The 22,196-nt window shown below is 44.3% G+C and overlaps 1 protein-coding gene and 2 long non-coding RNA genes across 3 annotated transcripts; 1 reads left to right on the forward strand and 2 right to left on the reverse strand.

The window, feature by feature from the left end:
- Positions 1–502: 502 nt before the first annotated feature.
- LOC309538125 (lens fiber membrane intrinsic protein-like) lies at positions 503–5,963 on the reverse strand. The gene is made up of 4 exons (XM_082233374.1): positions 5,692–5,963; positions 4,315–4,455; positions 1,885–2,007; positions 503–1,092 (listed from the first exon to the last, which is right to left on the reverse strand). The coding sequence occupies exons 1-4, from the start codon at positions 5,870–5,872 to the stop codon at positions 938–940; spliced, it is 600 nt and encodes a 199-aa protein (XP_082089500.1). The 5' UTR covers positions 5,873–5,963; the 3' UTR covers positions 503–937.
- Positions 5,964–6,460: 497 nt separating this feature from the next.
- On the reverse strand, positions 6,461–10,843 carry LOC309535951. Its single transcript, XR_014221450.1, has 3 exons — positions 10,785–10,843; positions 9,822–9,944; positions 6,461–7,767 (listed from the first exon to the last, which is right to left on the reverse strand). It is a non-coding gene; the product is annotated as an uncharacterized lncRNA (long non-coding RNA).
- Positions 10,844–11,370: 527 nt separating this feature from the next.
- Positions 11,371–12,270, forward strand: LOC309535952. The gene is made up of 2 exons (XR_014221451.1): positions 11,371–11,555; positions 11,944–12,270. It is a non-coding gene; the product is annotated as an uncharacterized lncRNA (long non-coding RNA).
- Positions 12,271–22,196: the final 9,926 nt, after the last annotated feature.

Raw genomic sequence — 22,196 nt, forward strand, 5'->3', positions numbered from 1 at the left:
TCTCCCCTCCCCTTCTCTCCCACTTCCTCATTTGTCATCCTTGTGGCTTTTTGATGGAGTCCGGCACGTTTCCCTGCGCCACACTGGACTCCCGTGGGTAGCTCACTGTCAGCGTCCTTCAGCAGAGTCTCTGCAGCGGTAGAAAACTGTTGCAATGTGTGTGTAATAAATCAGACTGCACACAGGCTTTCTTGCTTATCTCCAACAGTCTTTAATCGTGTAGAAAAACATCATAAATCAGCCTAAATCATCCCGGCGAAAGAGCGCACATCTTTCGCCTCTCGGTCAAAACCGAAAGAGAGATCACACATAGAGAACGTTCCCGTATGTGAACATAACCACGCCTCAGAATGTGAGACGTCACTCAGAACTATTAACCCTGTAAGTTCTGATTCTCTTCACAATCCTTTCTACGGGCGGCACTGAGGGCCCTCTGTCTTTGAGCTCTTTGCTCTCCTACTTTTAAGGCCTCCTCTGAGCTGTGACCTCCCTCAAACCCCTGTTGTAATTCTGAACGGTCTTCTTCTCTGGAAGGGTCAGGCTGGGGAGGCGGTCTCCACCATTCCTCCTCTACCCAGTCCCTGACATCAAAATACAATTTTTTTGAGGGGGGGGAATATACTCAGAATTTTCTCATATTTCATGAGAAGAAATCGATTTACCCCACAGTTGTGTTCATTGTCAATTTCTGAAGGTCCAATAAGTCCATTAAAAGAAGAGAACTCCTGAAATTTTGCCTGTTGCAGCAAGACTATCCATTGCCAAAACGTGTTGAAATCTACAGGATTTGGGAGTAGACCTGTGGTATAGAAATGTATGGAAGCTGGCTATAGCTTAGAAAATTACCGATAATGTCATAGTGCTGAAAGGAAAATAGGAATATGAATCCTTTTATTCCATCTGGTGGCCACTTATTTTATATATGAACCAAAAGGGTCTACGTGGAAGATATTTCATCAGCCTCATTACTACAAATCTTGTTGTCGTGACCGTTGGTAATTGCTGATACTTCAGTTGGAGGAGATGACTTCTGGAAGATGGAGGTATCCGCATGACCCTGACCGAACAACAAGGGAGAAACCCGAAGGAAAGCTAAAAGAGGAACAAATATTATAAAGACATGAAAACTGGTCACTGGCGAGATTATGTTATGCTTAGTTATCTAGCTACATTTTGTTGCACATTTATGAAAACCAATTAAAATTACTTTAAAAATGAAAGCATTTATTATTATTTATTAGATTTCTTACACTCCTTTTTACCATACCTTCCACCTCCCTTGCCATATGTTCACACATGCAATTTTTATACAAATCTGGGCCATATTTTATTCCTTTTTTGGAAGTGCAGACTCTCTCTCTTCCCTCCCCCAACATAAGCAGCTATTGGGGGCTATTGAATCTGGGACATTTTGCATACTACACAGCAGGTGTTTCACCGCTGATCTCTCTTCCATTCTTCTAACAGAAAAGAAATCGGCAGCCTCATCCACAGCATATTTACTCCAAAGTAAGCCCAGTTGATGTCAAGTGATATGCTTACCACCATAATCTGTTTCTATCTTTCCCTGTGCTGCCTTTTCCATGACTCCACATAACAAGCAAATAAGAGAACCAAGTTTGTTTATAGCTGAAGTAGCTGTTGTAGTGCCACCCAGAGGATTTGGACTACAACTCCCATCAGACCCAGGCATCATGCCAGACCATCAGGGATGATGGGAGTTGAAGTCCACAACCTATGGAGGCCTCTATGTTGATTCCCCCAGGATATAGTGATTGAGCATCCCAGGAAACAATAGCAGATGCAATGATGGGGGGAGGAACTCTTGTTATCAGAATGGAAGCAAACCTCAGTCTCCTGGATATTTCTGCTAGTCGCACTCACCAGCAACAAGGTAGAGGGAGAAGCTACACCAGGCCAAGATGAAAGACCACCCACGGTATTCCAGAGGTTTACTCCGAGTGTATTTCCCTGTGTACACACTCATTCCAATCAATGTAGTAACCACTAGGAATGAGCAAACGGAAGCATGTCAATGGTGACTCTTTCCAGAGCCAGCAGTCAGATGCACTGTTATCTACCTCACCCTGTTGAGCCAATCTCACCTGAAAAGCTGGGTAGAAATATTTAGCAGACTCCTAAAAACTTTTCTGCTTAAGGAAGCCTCCCCAGGCATGTCGATGTGCATTTTGATCTGTGGTTCTAGCTTAGAAGGTATTCTTATGGCTGTTGATGTTATTCACTTGGGTCTTTTGATCAATTTGTTTTTAACAGTGTAACTGAGCTATACTGAGCCTGGTGGGCTCGTCGTAGAATTGTCGAGTTGGAAAGGAGCCCGAGAGCCATTTAGTCCAAACTCCTGCAATGCAGGAATCTCAGCTAAAGCCATCCAACCTCTGCTTAAAATCCTCCAGGAAATAAGAGTCCACAACTTCCCAAGGGAGTCTGTTCCACTGTCGAACACCTGTTACTGTCCCCCCCCCAAATTTTAATTAGTGAAACTAGAAGATACTTGACTTCCCAAATGCAAAACATAGCCAATCTTGAAATACCAAAACAATGAAGGGCTTTCACTTTGGCCCATTGTCAGGCTCTCCCTTCAGCAATTCAGGAAGGCCACTATAGGAAGATAACTTATGAGGAGAGGAAATGTCCATGTGGCTCTGGGCAGCAGGAGACAACGGAGCATGCCCTTCTTCATTGCCAGTATTATATAGACATTCAAACTAGGTTTATCCAACCCATCTTATATAAATTCCCTGGGCGTTCAGAACAGCACAACATCTCCCTATTACTACAGGACAAGACCCTAGAAGTCACATTGTGCTGGTCCTGGGGGCTACCAAGAGGCGAGGTCCGAGTCCAGTCCGAAGTCAGTGGTGTGGTATGGAGGCTGTCCATCAAAGCTGAAGCAGGGTCCAAGGCAGGGAGTCAGGTGGAGTCAGGAACTCTGGCAGAAGAGCAGGACAGGGTGCAGGCAGGAACAGACTAGCGACCACGTTGCTCCCGCAACCTGGGACTGGGCTGACTGCCTTTTATCTGCCCCGAGGCATAGGGCGGCCCCGGTCCTCAGGTGACTCGCCTCTCCTGGCCTGGAGGCGAGCACTCCTCCAGTGGGAACGTAGTTCCCTCTGCCTCTTTGCCCTGAGCCTCTGTAGCTCAGGAGAGGCTGGAGGGTTACCAGACCCAGAGGCAACCTCCTCTTCCCCTGACGGGGCTGAGAGTGGGGCACCTGCAGGCAATGAGCCCTCCATCACCTCAGGGGCCAGAGCAGACTCAGCTGGTGCCTGCACCTGAGGATCCAGCACAGGTGAGGACCCTTCAGGCTCAGGCCCCAGCCCCGGCTCAGCTGGTTCTGGAGGCGGGGACTCCTGTGCAGGCTGGGATTCCTCAGATTCCGTGTCTGCGTCCAAATCCCAGGCCATCACACACATATTTAGTCACCAGATTTTGTGCTGCCATGATAGATAAACTTTATTCGCATTAGCCAACGGCCATAGCAACATAAAACAAGCAATATATACAATTAAAAAGACAGCAATGGGTAAAAAGGGCAACCAAATGCCCAATATTATCGTTCAGATAGTAGTCCTTAATCTCATTGCACCCTCGATAAACCTAGCAACCTTTGCTGTTGTCTGATCATTTTGATCTGATGAAAGAAAGAACAATGTGGCCGCAGATGGGCGGCCTGGGATGGTAAGTAAGATGATCTCATTCCTCAGATCTTTATAAAGGGGACAGGACAGGAGAACATGAGCCACTGTTTCCAGATTGCCATGATAGATATCTGACGAAGAATGGTCTATGCTACAACTCAGTCCTAAACTGAAGGACCATATTGTTCTTCTGAAGCCCACCCCATATAGCTGTGTTGACTGATCTTTTAATTTTTCTTATCAGTTTTTACTCACTCATTATCTATGCTTAATTAAGTATTCTATGTATATGTTTAAATCTATGTATGGTTCTTGCTCCCATTTATTTAATAATTATTTGCTTAGATTCATACTGTTATGCTATTTATTTAGATGTTTTGCTTATGCTGGTCTATGACCGTAATAAAGTAAATTCATTCATTCACTCTTACTGTCAGAAAGTTCTTCCTGGTGTTTAGCTAGAATCTCCTTTCTTGTAACTTGAAGCTATTGGTTTGGGTCCTGCCCTCCAGTGCAGGGCAAAACAGGAACAATTTTATGGATCTGGTTTGAGATTAGTGGCTCTTAAGTATCATATTCTTGATACTTAAAGACCCGTGGCTATATTAAAGGAATTGGAGTAGTTGGAGAGGGGGGTGTTCTGTATCTGCAATATCTGACAGGAAAGTTGAGTTGAAGGTAGCTCTTCGTATCTGCTCCTTCTTTCCACACACCCACAAGAATGGTGAAAGAAGGTTGCACAAGAATCCATAAAATGTTCCCACATTCAGGAATCCTAAAACAAACACTTTGTATGCTGCAAAAGAGAAGCAACAGTGAATTAGTAACACTGGAAAACCAGATATTATTGCCTTCTACCATTACCCCCTGTGTAGAGAAATCTCTGTATATGGATATGTATTTGGTATTGTTATAACTTTTGTTGTTGTTTAGTTGTTTAGTCGTGTCCAACTCTTCAGGACTCAATGGACCAGAGCACACCAGGCAGTCCTGTTTTCCACTGCCTCCCGCAGTTTCGTCAGATTCATGTTGGTAGTTTCGAGAACACTGTCCAACCATCTCGTCCTCTGTCGTCCCCTTCTCCTTGTGCCCTCAATCTTTCCCAACATCAGGGTCTTTCCCAGGGAGTCTTCTCTTCTCATGAGGTGGCCAAAGTATTGGAGCCTCAGCTTCAGGATCTGTCCTTCCAGTGAGCACTCGGGGCTGATTTCCTTCAGAATGGATAGGTTTGATCTTCTTGTAGTCCATGGGACCCTCAAGAGTCTCCTCCAGCACCATAATTCAAAATAATAATTTATTATTTATACCCCACAGATCTGGCTGGGTTTCCCTACGGGATGGGAACCCATGGCTCTCCAGATGTTGATGGGCCACAACTCTCATCATCCCTGATCGTTGGCCATGCTGGCTAGAGTCCACAACATCTGGAGGGCCAGAGGCTCGCCACATCTGAGTTAACAAGCAATGTCTTTTTCACCGGCTAGAGATAAGCATTATGGACTCTGGATGCATATACAATGGTGCCTCGCAAGACGAAATTAATCCGTTCCGCGAGTCTCTTCGTCTTGCGGTTTTTCCGTCTTGCGAAGCATGGCTATTAGCGGCTTAGCGGCTATTAGCGGCTTAGCGGCTTAGCGGCTATTAACGGCTTAGCGGCTTAGCGGCTTTAAGAAAAAGGAAACAAACTCGCAAGAACTCACAAGACGTTTTGTCTTGCAAAGCAAGCCCATAGGGAAATTCGTCTTGTGGAACGACTCAAAAAACGGAAAATTCTTTCGTCTTGTGCATTTTTCGTCTTGCGAGGCATTTGTCTTGCGAGGTACCACTGTAGATTAAGCTGCTGTCAAAAGCACAGGAACAGTATCTGGTACAGGGATGGAGGCGGCAGCGTGGCAGGTGGGTGAGGTGGCTGCCACCTCTTGGCTTCTGCACCCAAGGTGGGCACCTTCAGTGAGCCAGCCCTGATCTGGTAACAACACCCCACCCACATCCGTCCAGAGTTTAGCATACTGGCCACCAGAGAAAGACTCACCCCAATCTCGATTCAGGCTCATACATTGCTCTGCTATACAGAAGTTCCAGAGCCCTTCGTAGTAATAGCCGAATAGAGTGGGCTGAATAATCCAGTTAGTGGTACACACAGAAGCAATAAGCATTGTGGAGCCAAGCAAGCAGCAGCCCAGACTGCCGAGCAGGAGAAGGATCTGCCACATTGCTGGAGGTCTCTGGAAGCTGAGCTGAGCTCTGGAGAAAAGCTCTTCGATGCAAATGCATCATTACAGATAGATCACACCCCTTGCGAACAAGCAGCCATTACCTTGGTGCAAAGTGCAAGTTTTTCATTAACCAGACTAAGGAGAAATGGCGAAGTGGGTATGCAATGTGAAATTCTGCATGATGTCAGAATCAGAGACACCTTCTCCATTGCCCTTTCAGCAAACTTCTCTTTCAGCAAGCTTTCGAAAAGGAGACATTTATTTCTGTTTCTTTCTTTCTGGGTGTTGATTGATGTACGTGCCACTGTTGTTTTAAACTATTTTTATATACATATTTAACATATTTATATACATATTTACATATTTAACTGTTTTATGTAGGCTTTATTATACTGTAAGTGGCTTACAGGTGCCCGATAGGAAGTGATTCGAAAATGGAACGAATAAGCATGAGAGTTATTCCCATCTGTGGGGGAAGGGATTGGAAAACAGCGTCACAAAATTCAGAGACACGTGAATTTCAGAGGACAGTGACATATATTTATTTATCTGTTAGAACAGATGTACCCCACAAAAAGGCTCGCAGAGTGGCTTACGTACAATCGATTAAAACAAGATAGTTACAGTCTAAGCTCCAGCCTCCCACCCAAAAACGCCATGGCACACAAGGAGAACGGAACAGGGAGGGAAGAGGAAAAAGTCAAACTTAGGTACCAATTTCTAAACAGCTGCTCTTATAATCCCCAGCTGGCACAGTTCAGGGGTAAGGAGGTACCTGATGCAGCTGGTCTTTCAGCAAAGCCGATGGAAGGAGCTCTGCTTTCTGCTTCTTCCACTGGGGCAGCCTGATGGAAAGGAGGCCTGATGGAGTTGGATGGAAGGTGCGAATCAGGGAAAGTGTGAACCAAACCATATTACTGTCCCGTCCCTACATGTCACTGAAAACTAAAGCCCCGACGCTCTTCTCCAAAGGGTTTTGCTTCTGACATATTGTTGTGCATGTCTTCCCTGACTGCATTTCTGCCCATCCTGAAGCCGTTGCAGTGCAAAAGGCTTTCTCCAGAGAAAGGCCCAGTCTCCGTTGTACATTTAAAGCAGTGTCATAACACTTTACACAGTCAGGGCTTCTTCCAGATAATTCTGGTATCTCTGCTTTGTTAAGGGTTCTGAGAGTAGTTAGGAGACCTGTATTATTCCACTGACAGAGCTACAATTTGCAGAGTCCACTGGGAAGAGGGAACCTTGGAGCTGAAATCCACCGCCCCTTTTCTCTTTTGTTGTTCATGTTGTTATTCCATTAAAAGGTACCTTAAGTAATTTCTGTATATAAATGGGATATATCAACTTGATTTTATTGTGAACCCTCCCCACCCTATGGCCTGTGCAAAGGGTGGGCATATTAGATCAGATAAACAAACAAACAAGCAAACACATTATATTTTTAATGCTTACACTACAAGCCATCATCAGGCTCTGCTGCAAAATGTGGAGTAGAAAGACCTTAAATGAAATAATTCAGTTTATTTTTCACAGTGTTTTAATTAACGCAAACATGTGTGCTAGTAGCGCAGCTGTCCTGGAAGGCACAAATAATCGAAAGGGACTCAATGTGCGTACACCATACTCTCCAAAATATAATGGTAGAGGATTCCCAGTGGCTTTATTCCACCTTGGAAACAGCACCGAGTAATTTGGAATGCCACAAATCTCCAGGGAAATTCAGATGCAGATGCTGTATTTGTAGTCCATGCTGTAAGAGGTCAGGTTTTCTGCCTTATTCCCTCTTGCGGAGTTCAAAGACGTTCACGCTAAGTTTCCAACAGAGTTTGCTGCAAGGCTCTCTTCTTGTTCTTCAGTTTCCTGAAACTTCTGGTACAACACTGTCATGATTCCTGTGGGATAGAAAGAGAGGACAAATGAACAAAGAGAAGCAGAATCCAAGGGAGATTGGACACTGTCCCCAAACATAGGAAAGCATTTACACCAGAGTTGGGAGAACCCCAGGCCCCTGGCATAATAATAATAATAATAATAATAATAATAATAATAATAATAATAATAATTTATCACATGTACCCAGCCCGTCTGACTTGGTTGCCCCAGCCACTCTGGGAGGCTTCTAACAGAATATGACAGAACACAGCAAAATATCGAAAATTACAAAAGTCCTGATACAGGGCTGCCTTCAGATGTCTATGGAAATCTGTATAATTGTTTCTCTCTTTAACATCTGATGGGAGGGTGTTCCACAGGGCAAGGTGCCACTACTGAGAATAATAATAATAATAATATTTTTTATTTATACCCCACCCTCCCCAGCCAAGGCCGGGCTCAGAGTGGCTTACAAGCAATAATAAAAACAAGTTGAATGATTACAACTTAAAAACAAAATTAAAATACAACATTAAAATATTGAAACATTAAAATGTTAAAATGTAGCCTCATCGTAGGAGGAGAAGGAAAGGAAAAAAGAAAGAGAGGGAGGAAATCAAATTGGCTCCAAGCCAAAGGCCAGGCGGAACAACTCTGTCTTACAGGCCCTGTGGGAAGAAATCAGATCCTGCAGGGCCCTGGTCTCATGAGGCAGAGCGTTGCACCAGGCCAGAGCCAGAGTTGAAAAGGCCCTGACTCTGGTTGAAGCCAATCTAACTTCCTTAGGGCCCGGGACCACTAGGGTGTTGCTATTTATGGACCTTGAGGCTCTCCGTGGGGCATACTGGGAGAGGCAGTCCTGTAGGTACGAGAGTCCTAGGCCGTGAAGGGCTTTAAAGGTCAAAAGCAGCACCTTAAATCTGACCCTGTACTCTACTGGGAGCCAGTGCAGTTTGAAAAGCACTGGGTGAATATGCTCCCATGGCAGAGACCCCGTGAGGAGCCTCGCTGCAGTATTCTGCACTCTCTGGAGTTTCTGGGTCAGCTTCAAGGGCAGCCCCGTGTAGAGCGAATTACAGTAGTCAAGCCTGGAGATGACCGTCGCATGGATCACTGTGGCCAGGTCGGGGCAGGAAAGGTAAGGGACCAACTGCTTGATGCGGCGAAGGTGGAAAAATGTCGCCTTGGCTGTTGCTGTCACTTGCGCCTCTATGGAAAGGGAGGCATCAAGGATTACACCCAAACTCTTAACGGAAGGCAATGGCACTAATTGGGCCCCCGCAAGAGAAGGGAGTTGGTCCCTCATCCCCATGCCATCCCGACCCAGCCATAGGACCTCTGTCTTCGAAGGATTTAGTTTCAATCAGCTCCCACGAAACCATCCAGCCACAGCTTCCAAGCATCTGGTAAGAAGGCCCCTTTAATTCCCCCCCTCAATATTTTTAATATTTCTGTCAAAGTTACCCCCCACCACCAAAAGTGAGTTTTGGCTACATAATCAACAGCATTTGCACCTCAAAATTATATAAAGGGAATGCGGTTGTTGATTATGTTCGGTAAACGTCAAAGTAAGGAACTTTCTCAAGCTTTTTGTTTGCAATTTGAACTTTATACATCCATCTAAACTTAGTCCATTCACTGTGTGTGGGTCCCAGCTTTGTTTGTGAGACTACTGTCCCCAAACCTTGCCTACTTCCCCATACATAGCATCGCAGGAGAGGTCGGTTGTGGAACAGGTAGAAGAATGGCTGGCTCGGTCCCTGCAGGAAGCAGGTATGAAACCACCACCCCTCCACCGGCTGTGAAGTCACCCCCTCACCGCAGGGGAGTCAATTGCACAGCCCATCCTTGCAGACATCAGGTTTCCAGTCACCACCCATTGGCTGGTAGGTGGTGACTTCAAGCTTGTGGATCTCCATTCATGAAAGTACTGTGAAGGCCCCACCCACCTGTCCATTTTTAATTGCAAGGGGTTGGAGATTTCTAACCCACAACTCCAAAGTCAACAGAGGTCCTAACTCTACACAGTCCATCCTAAATCCATAAGCATCCACACCCTTTGGTTTGACCTCACCAGCACTGAGGAATAGTGGGAAGCTAGCCCAGGCAAAGTAGAAGGACCAGCCACAGAACTCTAGAGGAACATCGCTAGTATATTTCCCTGTATACACAGACATTGCGATCATCGTAGTGAGTGCTAGGAAGAAGCATATGAAGAAGGATTAATGCCCCTTTGTTGTGGTGTGTGTGACTCTCCTTCTGCTCCAACCCAGCCAAGGTTCATTCATTCATTCATTCATTTGGTTCACATCCTGCCCTTCCTCCCAAAGGAGCCTAGGGTGGCAAACAATTTTGTGATTTAAAAAATATAGTTAAAATGAAAGGCATAGGATGGAGGAGGCGTAGGATGGGGGTCAATAGACTGCTATGCTGGGAAAGTTTAAGGACCGCCCACTCCCAGATTCTGCTAGCGACTGAGCAGACATGGAATTGAGATGCTCTGCACAATGAATGTTTTGGACAGATAATAAAGCCTTGAAAAGACCAGTGGGAGTCTTGCCTGCTCGCTCTTGAGCAACCACGCCGGCACACATAACACCACCCTAAAATTTGGAGGCAAGCTGTGTCTGAGATACCTGGAGTGAGGAATTTTTTCCTTAAACACTTGTGTAGCCATTTGCTTTTTGTGCAGATGAAGAGGAGCATAAAATTTGCAGCACAGAGGAACCCGAACATTGCCCCCACCACCAGGAATCCTACAACAAAGGTGTTGAAGACTGCAGAAGGGGGGGGGGAGGAGATTGACAGAATCACAATGGGCTGGAAGAACCCTATCACCTGAAGATCACTTTCCTTAAAAGTCAATAACTGAAGCGACGATATGTGAGTTCCAGACATGCTTCAGTCTTATTAGAAATCAGCCAAGAACCTAGACAAGGCAAGTCCAAACATGTGACAGAATGTGACAATTGTCTCAATCCAATGGGCCTTGGAGAGGAAGCAAATTGGTGGCCCGGGGGGGGGGCTCCTCACTTGCCTTGGGGCAGCAGTGGGGTCCTCTTCTGCCATCTCTCATTCTACACACACCCCGCCACACCTTGTGAAATGTCCAAGGGAGGGTCCTTTCTCAGAGCAAAGCATTCAGGGCAAGTTGGCTTCGGAAGTGCCTGCACTGCTTGTACTTAACTGTGGCAGGTGATCTATATCCTTTAAGGTAATTTATATTTTTAGCCGAGTTTAAGTCAAAGTTAAGGGACATGGGTGGCGCTGTGGGTTAAACCACAGAGCCTAGGGCTTGCCAATCAGAAGGTTGGCGGTTCGAATCCCCGAGATGGCGTGAGCTCCCGTTGCTCCGTCCCTGCTCCTGCCAACCTAGCAGTTCGAAAGCACGTCAAAGTGCAAGTAGATAAATAGGTACCACTCTGGCGGGAAGGTAAACGGCGTTTCCGTGCGCTGCTCTGGTTTGCCAGAAGCGGCTTAGTCATGCTGGCCACATGACCCAGGAGCTGTACGCTGGCTCCCTCGGCCAATAAAGTGAGATGAGCGCTGCAACTCCAGGGTCGGCCACGACTGGACCTAATGGTCAGGGGTCCCTTTAAGTCAAAGTTATCGCAGTTGTAGGAAAGCAGAGCCAGTACAGGCACTCTCCTGGGCACCTCATTCAGCCAGGGATTATTCCTTTTGTAGAAGGTCTCCTGTGGCCCTTCTTTGGAAAGAGGCAAGGCTGAGGTGGAGAGGAAGCCAACACTGATGACGCTAACAGCAGCGAAAGGGACCAAAAGTAGGCAAGTGACAATGGGAGAAGTATGTAGATATATCGGTCAGTCCTTGACGTGCTAATTGATTTATAATCCAATTAGCTCTTTACAGCGGTCTGGCACGCTTCCCTCTCAGCGATGCAATCCGCTTCTTCTCCGTCACGCCCAGCAGAGTAAAACGCAGCAGCAAACTGTCACTTAGTTTCTGATAAACACACAGGGCACAGTAATGTCCATTTACAGCTCTTTATTGCATCATTTTCTCAGAAAATTCCAGGACTCCTCGCAGCCATTACGAACTGCGTCTTTCTCTCTCAACGACCGAGAGGAACAAACAGACTCCTCCCAAATCTCCTCCCAGCTTCCAAAGCTGACGTCAGAATGCTGAGGCATCATGGGAACAACTCAACCTCTTAAGTTCCAACTCCCATAAAGTAGGGTGGCAGCAGTAAGAATGGCAGCAGGGGGAGAGGAGGAGGAGGAAGAAGAAGGAGAGGTAGTGCCAGATCTCACCACCTTTTTCAGGAGCTGAAATCTCAGGTGCCAGCTAGGTTCCTGGAGCAGACTCAGGAATAGCACAGGTGGGGTCAGTGGCTGGAGGATTAGTGTATTTTTCCGTGTCTAAGATGATGTTTTTCACTTAATTTTTTCCGTCCAAAATTGGGGGTCATCTTATACACAGGTGTTCAATGCTTGGGGTTGCAAAACAACAACAACACTCTAGTTACCTTCCCGTAGCTGGTGATTCAATCTCCCCCACCCCCACCCCCCAAAAAAGCTCCACACACTTGATGTTGAGGCAGAGACCAAGGGGGATGCTCAGTCGGTCTGTTGGTCGCTTCCCCCCCCTGCTCGTTCACTTGCTTGGGGTGGCCGGGAAAGAAGACCATAGCTGTCAACTTTTCCCTTTACTTGCGAGGAATCCTATTTGGAATAAGGGAATTTCCCTTTTTAAAAAGGGAAACGTTGACAGCTATGAAAGAAGATCTGAGGCAAGCACTGGGAGAGAGAGAAAGAGTACCACCTTTCAGATGTGGTTTCTTTCCAGGACAATGGAATCTGTTCCCCTTCCTTAATTTCATTAAAGAGTTTTCCAGCAGTACAAAGCTGGAAATCTTTTTGACTGAAAGATTGAGCGATTGGTTGATTTTTCAATTTTTTGGTTCAAAAAATAGGTGTTGTCTTATACATAGGAAAATACGGTAGATGCTAGGCACCGATTCATGAGGAACAATAGAGCCAGAGAGTAAGGTTGTCAACTGGCAAGGAAGAAACTGACCAGGCCAACTCCTGTGCCTTTGAAAGAGTAGGAATTAGTAATACATTTTTAACAACATTTCTTATGACTGTAGACCATGCTGCTGTTTAAGACAGAAGAGCAGAAGCTGGCAATTAAAAAAAACATTTGGCAATCCTAGCAAAGAGAGGCATTGCACCGGGTGTTTGGATTGCTGACCACAAAAGGAGCCACTTACCCCATCCTCGGGGCAGGAATCTGCATCCCCACAGTGCACAGACATCCCACAGGCTTTCGTTGGAAGGGCCCAACAAGATGGGTCTCGTGACCCAGTGATTGGTACAGATCGCAGAGACTGTCAGTGAGGAGCTGAGCAGAAAGAGAGCCATGCTGATGAGCTTGAGGACAACAGACTGCCACGATGACAGAGGTTTTTTTTTTTTTAAAAAAAAGATATTTATTGAAGTTTTACAAATTATATCAAACAAAACAATACACACAAACACACAAAAAAGAACAAGTATAATTTCAAAACCTTATTTTCTTAAAACTTACTTCACCGACCTCCTCATACCTCCCCTTTCTGCATTCCCATTTTAAATATTTAGTTCAGCAAATCCTCACCCTTAATTTTATCTAGTTGTCAACCTTTCTTTTCTTTTAACTTAATATTTACAGCTGTACTCCATTTGATTTTTAAAGCCGCCTCATTCTAACACACATTGATTTTGCAATATTTCTTAAGATAGTTCTTAAATTTCTTCCAATCTTCTTCCGCCGTCTCGGATTCTGCCAGTCATTTCTGCCAGTCCCATGTAGTCAATCACCTTCATCTGCCATTCTTCCAAGGTACGATGACAGAGGTCTTGGGCTGCAACTTAGGTAGCGCTTGCATGTGGGAATGCAGAGGGAGGGGGAAAGAGGAACAGAAGGAAACCTAAATATTAATCCCCGGAGTATCTGAGGAATGCAATCAGTCAACAGGAGAAGCTTCAGAGAACAAAGGCTTTAAGGTTTTGGAAGGGGCGACTCTTATGGCAAGGTTCCCAAAAGTGTGGCAGGTTGCTTTACATGAAAAACTTAAGACACAAGTTAAAAATAGCAAGGGGAGAAAAAAAAAAAAAGGCACAGATCAATTTACAGTGCAACTGTACTGTTTTATTACACGTATGAAAAAGATGGACAACAGGGGGCTCCACACAGTGAATGATTTTATTATTATTATTATTATTATTATTATTATTATTATTATTATTATTATTATTATTTCTGATAGGGTGTTGGTTTTCTTTTATTGCATTGGATAAGCTGCATCCACTCTTTTCTTTGGTGTGTTAGATAACATGGCTATATTCTGCTCCAAATCATAGTTCCTAAGTGAGGGTTTGTGTTTGTTCTTTCTTTATTCATGGGTTGTCATTAAACCTCTAAGAAGAAAAACAATAAACTTTGGGGGGGAAATGAAGTGAGGACACAACTAGATTTGACTGATAGCATTGAGACAACGGACAGAAAAAAATATATAATGCACTATTTATTAAAAGTGCAATCGAAAATCCAAAGTGCAATGCAGGGGAAATGCACACCTTTCAATGTATTTCCAATGCACTCATCTGTAAAATATGCATTTTTGCATGCAGTTTTTATCAAATAAGCACTTTCCAAATGTTTCCCTGTGCATTCATCTCTAAAATATGCTTGTTTTATTAATCTCTTAAGTTGGGGGGGGGGACCTGGAAATTTCAGAATCTGATGACATGGGGGTGGGAAAATATTCTAAGCAATTTTTTAAAAAGAGTTTGAGAATCATGTCAGCATCCGTCTGTCTCGAGAGACAATGGAGTGTGCCTCCGGGGGTGAAGTCAAACTGCTGCGTCAGCAGTACCAAAATGACCTCTGCAGGGTGAAAGCCTGGGCAGTGCGTATGGTGGTCCTGGGCTGCCCGGATGACAAGACCACCATCCCTTTTGGCCTCGCTGACGTGGTCCAAAGGAAAGAAGAGCAGCAATAATAAAATAATAATAATAATAATAATAATAATAATAATAATAATAATAATAATAATAATAATAATTTATTATTTGTACCCCGCCCATCTGGCTGGGCTTTCCCCAGCCACTCTGGGCAGCTTCCAACAAAGATTAAAAATACATTAAAATGTCACACATTAAAAACTTCCCTGAACAGGTATGTCTTCTAAATGTCAGGTAGTTGTTTTTCTCTTTGACATCTGATGGGAGGGCATTCCACAGGGTGGGTGCCACTACCGAGAAGGCCCTCTTCCTGGTTCCCTGTAGCTTTGCTTCTCACAGTGAGGGAACTGCCAGAAGGCCCTTGGCACTGGACCTCATTGTCTGGGCAGAACAATGGGGGTGGAGACTCTCCTTCAGGTATACTGGGCCGAGGCCATTTAGGTCTTTAAAGGTCAACACCAACACTTTGAATTGTGCTCGGAAACGTACTGGGAGCCAATGTAGGTCTTTCAGACCGATGTTATATGGTCTTGGTGGCCATTCCCAGTCACCAGTCTAACTGCCGCATTCTGGATTAGTTGTAGTTTCCAGGTCACCTTCAAAGGTAGCCCCATGTAGAGCGCATTGCAGTAGTCCAAGCGGGAGATAACTAGAGCATGCACCACTCTGGCGAGACAGTCTGCGGGCAGGGAGGGTCTCAGCCTGCGTACCAGATGGAGCTGGTAGACAGCTGCCCTGGATACAGAATACACCTGGCACCATCTTGGCTGCAGGTGTTGCCAGAAGGAGGTGTACAATATGCCATCCAATGTCTTAGGGACTCTGGAATTGTATAGAGTTTATTCCTTAGCCTTTCCTTCTTCCATAAGGTAGCAGAGGTTTAGGATCAGAGTTTTCCTTCCCCTAAATGGGCTACCTTCCCAGGTTGACCACCCCCATCTGAATCTAACTTCCCTCTACAGAATGTGCAGAAGCCACCTTCTTGACTGTTGGACCCACATTGGTCTCAACCTGTACATCCCAGAGCTATGGCTTTTAAAGAAAATAATACATTGCCATCTAGTGTCCAGAATTAAAATAAAACCACACAGAAGAAAAAATATTTAAGCCCTAGCCTAGTGTACATGGGCGATTCCCCCATTTCCCATTAAAAACTTATCCCAAATGTGCACAAGTCTTTTCACATGCTCTTTCCAAAAATCTGCAGAAAGCGAGAGAGAATTGACCTATATAACTGAGCATCAAGCATAACTGTGAGGCCATGGAAGGCTATCACATTAATCCATTATACCATAGTATTTTGTATCATATCACTCAAGGTAATCTCAATTAGAATATCTAGCATTTCTTTCCATAAATTTAACCACTCTTTTCCTTACCATTTTGTTGATGGGGTCTAATACATTGTTCTCACTATTTTACTGTGTTGTTCTTTAGGATCTGTTACTTAGCCAGTCCAATGCCAAGCTGCAGGAAAATCCTCAATTGCTTCAAGACTTTGAATAATCTGTAGCAGTTTATTTTTGTACAGCCTTGACCAATACTAGCAGATTGCGAGATGTGTGTGCATATATATGTGAATTAAAGTTCTCTCACTGGCCATGGTCATCTGACAGGGGGAATCCTTGTTTATATCTAATGTAAAGACTGATATCTCCTCAATACACTGCTGCCATTTCCAATTTCAAGGATTTCCTGTTTGTCAAAGTTCCCATTCTCGGTTCCTGGAAAATCTAGATATGATGCCCTTCACATTTTAAGTGTTCGATAACTCTGTTGTTTGTTTTTCATTTACGCAAAAGAATTTTGTTGCCTTTTGGGGGGATGGCATTTCAGGCTACTTGTTTGCAACGGTTTGGGCTTATTTTTTTTCAAAAACTCTAGTTGGATTAAGGGGTAGTCATGAGTCCTATTTTACATAGGACCTCTCTCAATTTGAAGATATTCTCAAATTCTGTATCACTTGTGGACAGAATCTGTGGACACCCTCAGACACACATCAAGGTTTCCCTGCTCTCCATTTTTTTTAAGTTGTTGGTTTTTTTAAAAAAAAAATCGAGTTGTTTTTTTATTTTTTATTTTTACTTTTAGAGGGGTTTTTTGCAGGATTGCCTGCTTTTGGGGGCTGTTCTCTGCTTTTTCTGCTCTGTGTTTCATTTGTTTTTGCTTGCATGTAGGTGTTTCACCTGTTGTTTTGGGAGAGGGATTCTGAGCACTGCCAGTTTCGTGTCTGTGAGATGGGCATTTTGTCATGATGGCAACAGCCACTTAAGAGTTCCAGATGCGCTCCTGAGCCCAGAAAGGCAGGGGACTCTTTGCACTGTTTGAAGGGCTGTACAGCCTTAACTTCAGTTCTCAGGTATAATAGCCTAAGGAGGTGAGATGTATGTTTCTAAATTAGCACCCATGCATATAAGCTGCCTTATACAGAGTCAGACTACTGACCCATCTACCCCAGTATTGTGTGCACTGACTGGCAGTGACTGCAGAATATCTCTCAGAGGACCCTCCCAGTCTTATCTGGAGATTCCAGAAATTGAAACCAGGATAGCACCACATTGGCTATTCTTTATTCTTGATATATGTCCAATTTTTAGTACCTTCTTCTTCTTCTTCCTCCTCCTCCTCTTCTTCTTTGTCATCCAGTAATTCTGATTTAAGAGGAAAGCCCCACCTGCTGAGGGTTTAATCGTTGAAAGTATTTGTTTAGGGAACTTATCCGAACCCAAGGTATACAGGCGTCGGAATAAAATAAAGCTTCTGAATCAAAGAGAAAGTCAACAGTAATGGTGTTATGTAAGTCTGGGAAACTCAGTCAGCGGAAATACATGTTTGGGCTAATTCTGGTATTTTATGCTGAAACAGTCCGGAGATGCAGTCATTAGTTCTACAAAAGTTTTAAGCCCATTTCACAGACTTCAGTTATAGTACATATCCATGATGCTTTAATGATACACAAAGTGTGAATGCAACTGTTGCGTGTTCAGACCCAGAGACCTCCCCACTAAATAAAGTCACACTTGACTCAAATTTTTGTTTTGGTTTTTGGCAGAATTTAGGCCACAGCTTTATTGATTACAGAAGGTGAGTGTAGCGGCCGGCTCCGCAACAAGGAGCGCTCAGAGGCTGAAGCCTTGTGGGGCAAGCCCCGCTAGCAAGAGGGAAGGGGAAGGAAGGGGAACTTAAAATGGGGAAAACAATAAAGAACAAAATAAATAAAAGAAAGGTAAAGAAAGAAAGATAACGGAAAGATATCACCAAGACAATCCATCGAGGGTAAGTCTCTCTCTCTCGGTTGCACAAAGGACATGCTGTTTAGCTGTTCCGAATGCACGAGCCAAAAAAGGAAGCTCTGGGTCACGTGCATGGGTATATATAGGTCCCTCGATCCATTTAGACTGTGCCCCATTGGTCAGGTTGAACCCAACATCGAGGGACCTACCAATTGGGTGTTGCGGCTATCCAATCTTACCCACCCACAACACAGGAGTTTGGTCTCCAGGTCTCGCCGCAACACGTGCCCTCTTTTAGGGAGGTCACGATTTATAAGAATTCTAAGGTCTCAAACACAGAATAAATATTCATAAATGCTCACATATCTAAATGTGTCTGAAATAGTACAGGAGAGCAATCCTGAAGCCATTTTGACTCTCCCAATGACCTCAAATATTCCTCTGCAGTAAGGGAGGCAATTGGGGAAAAGCTTCCCATTGTCTTTTTGCTTACAAATCCTGTTTTGAGGGCATATTTGTGTATGAATAGGGTGAGACTGTGACCTGGATTCAGGTAGTAAAGTATTAACCATCACAAAAGAATGGCCAGACTGCCCAGGCAGTGCCGGATTTACGTATAAGCTAAACAAGCTATAGCTTAGGGCTCCACTCTCTTGCCCCCCCAAAAAAAACCTAAAGAAAAAACAACCTAGCTGTACATTTCCAAAATATAAGATAAAAAACAAATAAAATAAGACCTGCATACAGTTAGAGCTTAATAATTATTTCACTGTTAATATACTTCTTAATTGTATTTCAGTTCAACAATTACTTTGATAAAATACAGATTTTGTTTTGTGCAAATGGCTTTAGATACCTATTATGTCCATAAATTACCATATAGTATGTTTTCAACACAAAAAACAGTGACAATTTGTTGTTGACAAAGGACAGCTGGACATATAAAGGGCCCCATTACCTTCAGTAGCTTAGGGCCTCATCAAACCTAAATCTGGTCCTGTGCCCAGGTAATGCAATCAGGGACCATTATCATGTATTCTGGCAGACAGGATTTCTGCTGTAGACTGCCTCCTATAATGTATGCATGGTGATTTTGGGGTGACCTTTAGCTAAGGGGGTTGGGCAATGTCAAAAGTCAAAGGTTCCTGCACACTTTTGTTCAGGGACTCTCCCTCCTTGGAAGGAGGGGAAGGGAACTCTGTTGCAACAGAAAAATACAGTGGTGCCTCGCAAGACGAAAATAATTCATTCCGCGAGTCTTTTCATCTTGCGATATTTTTCGTCTTGCGAAGCACAGTCCGTCGCAACTGTGCCTCTTCAAGCGGCTTTTTAAAAAAAGTGCAAGACGTTTTCATCTTGTGAAGCAAGCCCATAGGGAAATTCGTCTAGCGAAGCAACGCAAAACCGAAAAACCCTTTTGTCTAGCGAGTTTTTCGTCTTGCACGGCATTCGTCTTGTGGGGCACCACTGTAAATATCTGCCTTGCTTCCCACTGGCTCCTGCCTCCATCCATTCTTCTCTGACTGATCATGGACTTAGGGAACTCAGAGTCCCATGAGGAGTTGAGCAGCAAAAGCCAAACCCCAATTTTTACATCAAGTAGAGAAAGAAGGCAGATAATGAAGACAAACATATATGGCAGCTTTGTGCAGAACTGATAGACATTTATGGAATGTTGGAGAAATAAACCACCCTCATCAGCCATTATGAGATATGCTTTGTTCTAAGGTTTGCAAGGGAATCTGATAGCATGATAATTTTTTATTATCTTTGCTTCTGACTGCAGTGTTGCACATCTGGTATTTTATTTATTTATTTCTTGTGTAACGATATCTATATACTGCTTGGTTGTAACAAAAAAAACCTCTAAGCAGTTTACAAAAGGATAAAACATTAAAATGATCAATTAAAAAGCCAGTTAGCACAAGTATTTTAAAGAAAACGTTCAAAAGATGATTAAAAATCAACAGTAGTGAAAAAGAGATAAAATATATGCAACTGCTAAATGTACTGTACATCTAGCAAATATTTGACATAAATGTGTGAGTCATCTGCAATATAAAGGGTGAAACTTTTTACAACATAGAGATAAGTAAGTACAAAAACCTACCAACATGTGAAGTTCAGCCTGCTGTGAGAGTCACACAGGATATCAATAAAACGGCTGCTGACATTGATGAGGAAGTTACATTGAAATGAAGGTGATTTAAGCACCATGTTACTTCACTCTGACCCTTTATTATTATTTTTACTTTGACTTATAAAGGCCCACTTAGCTAGGCTTCTTGATTAAGCCACATTGCACTCTGCGACCTACCAAAGGGCAAGCCTAGATGAGACTCTTTTTGCAGAGTTAGCAACTGTGTGGATGCTTTTTGAAAAGTGCGAGGGAGAAGGAATCTGGAACAGGACTAGGGATGTCAGAGAATTCACTCAGAGATGGAAACAGCAGCAAATGTTGATGCAATCTGACTGCTCGCTGGAGATCAGGAATGGAAATTTTGCGAGAGAAGACAAGCAATACTCGCTATCATCGTTTTCTAGGTTTGCAGTGGTTACTTAAGTAATTACATTGTTTCGTGCGTTGTTTTAGATGTTCTTTTCCATTGAAATTGATTACATAACTAATTACATTAATCCATTATGATTCTACGATTAACTACGTCAGTTCTGGCGACAGAAGATAGCAAGCTGGACAGGGGAGGTATTCTCTGAAGCCAAACTGTAGAAACAGCCCTGGTGGCAACAAACACAGAGGAGGAGGGGAAATGCTTTGTGGCTGAGTGGGGATTCGATCCCTGGTCACCTAGCTCCTGGTCCGACACTCTAACCACTATGCCACACTGGCTCTCCCTTTGCTCCCCTATTTATATATTTTATGAAATCAAACCAGACTGGATAAAAAGCGTCTTTTATCATCCTTGCCATTTGACATGAAGGTGTCAGTGGCTGCTAGTCACGATGGCCATGCACTATGATGGCTGCAGGAGCATAGAAAAAACAGTACTGAATACTGCTAGAGATGGAAACAGAAGAACGTTTTGATGAGAAACCTTCTGCGTTGCCTCAAAATGTATTTGGGGTATTGCTGAGGCTGTAAAGAGAGATTTGCATTTTGGTTCCCTGGAAGAGAATCTGGAAAATCAAGTCCCACCTTCACATACTGCCTCCATCTGTAATATGCTTGAGAAATAAAGATACCATTTGGATTGCCAGAATTCTATATATGCATAGGTTTCATTTTACTGCAGATTAGAACAAACAGGTCAGACACTTTGAAGTACGGATATACTTTCTGATTCTGATGTTATGAACGGTACAGGGAGGGGAAAATGGTTGTAAAGGCAGGCTTAATTTAATGGCACAACCTGGACTGCTGTGCCTACATTAAGTAGGTTTCATCTCATTTCCGGACTGCCCTGGGTGCCCTCACTGAGGGGGTGATATTCAGTGCACCGCCCGCCCATGACTCCCAAGCCTACCCTGAGCCTTCGGGGTAAGGGGAGGACCTGTGCCTCCTTCATTTTGACAGCTTGGGAGAGGCTTGGGTGTCGCTGGCAGGCGGCACACCAAATGTTCGCCATGGGCGGCTTGCTCTGCCCCTATGGGAGGCTTACTCCGCCCCGGCTGCAGGGCACATACCACTCTGGGCATCCGAGTGGCTATCCCACGCCTGGGAGGGCAGTCTCCATGCCACGCCCCCCTCGGGAGCGTGCCCATCCTGGTCAGCGCAGGCATACCCACTGCTGCATGGCTATGCCCCTGAATACCAGTTGCAGGTGGGAGCAGTGCTATTTCCTGCTTGCTTTTAAAGCCTCCAAGAGGCAATCCTGTTACAAAAGGGCGTGAGTTTTTTATTGCCTCCCCGTTCATCCCACGACCTATGAGGCTCACCAACTGTTTTACAAGGGGTCCTCTTGTAACTGTCGCAGAAGCGTGATCTGCAAACATTAGCAGCTGCTGCTGCTGCTTATCTCCACACTGTAAAAAGCCAGAGCTGTTTGCAGCTCAGCTGAAGTCACAGGAGAAAGCCAAGCTTCCACCTCTCTGTTTTTCACTTTTGCAGATCACAATATCGTTCATCCAAAGCATGTGTAGGTAGCAATGGGGGAGGGGGAGAGATTCAGTTCAGTTCACCTTTAGTTCAATGTCTTTATAAACGGCTTGGACGAAGGAATTGAGGGGATGCTCATCAAATCTGGAGATGGCACCAAACCAGGAGGGGTAGCCAATGACAGAATTTGGATT

The sequence above is a fragment of the Podarcis vaucheri genome (assembly GCF_965113315.1).
Source record: "Podarcis vaucheri genome assembly, chromosome: 7".
Lineage (NCBI taxonomy): Eukaryota > Metazoa > Chordata > Lepidosauria > Squamata > Lacertidae > Podarcis > Podarcis vaucheri.

What these genes read in the sequence shown, in the direction of transcription:
- LOC309538125 (XM_082233374.1), bottom strand. Translation starts at nt 5,872, where the DNA reads ATGTGGCAGATCCTTCTCCTGCTCGGCAGTCTGGGCTGCTGCTTGCTT. An exon ending in GAGCCTGAATCGAGATTGGG is followed by an intron (nt 4,456 to 5,691) that starts GTGAGTCTTTCT and finishes TCTCTTTTGCAG; the next exon opens with CATACAAAGTGTTTGTTTTA. An exon ending in CAACTCAACTTTCCTGTCAG is followed by an intron (nt 2,008 to 4,314) that starts ATATTGCAGATA and finishes GCTCATTCCTAG; the next exon opens with TGGTTACTACATTGATTGGA.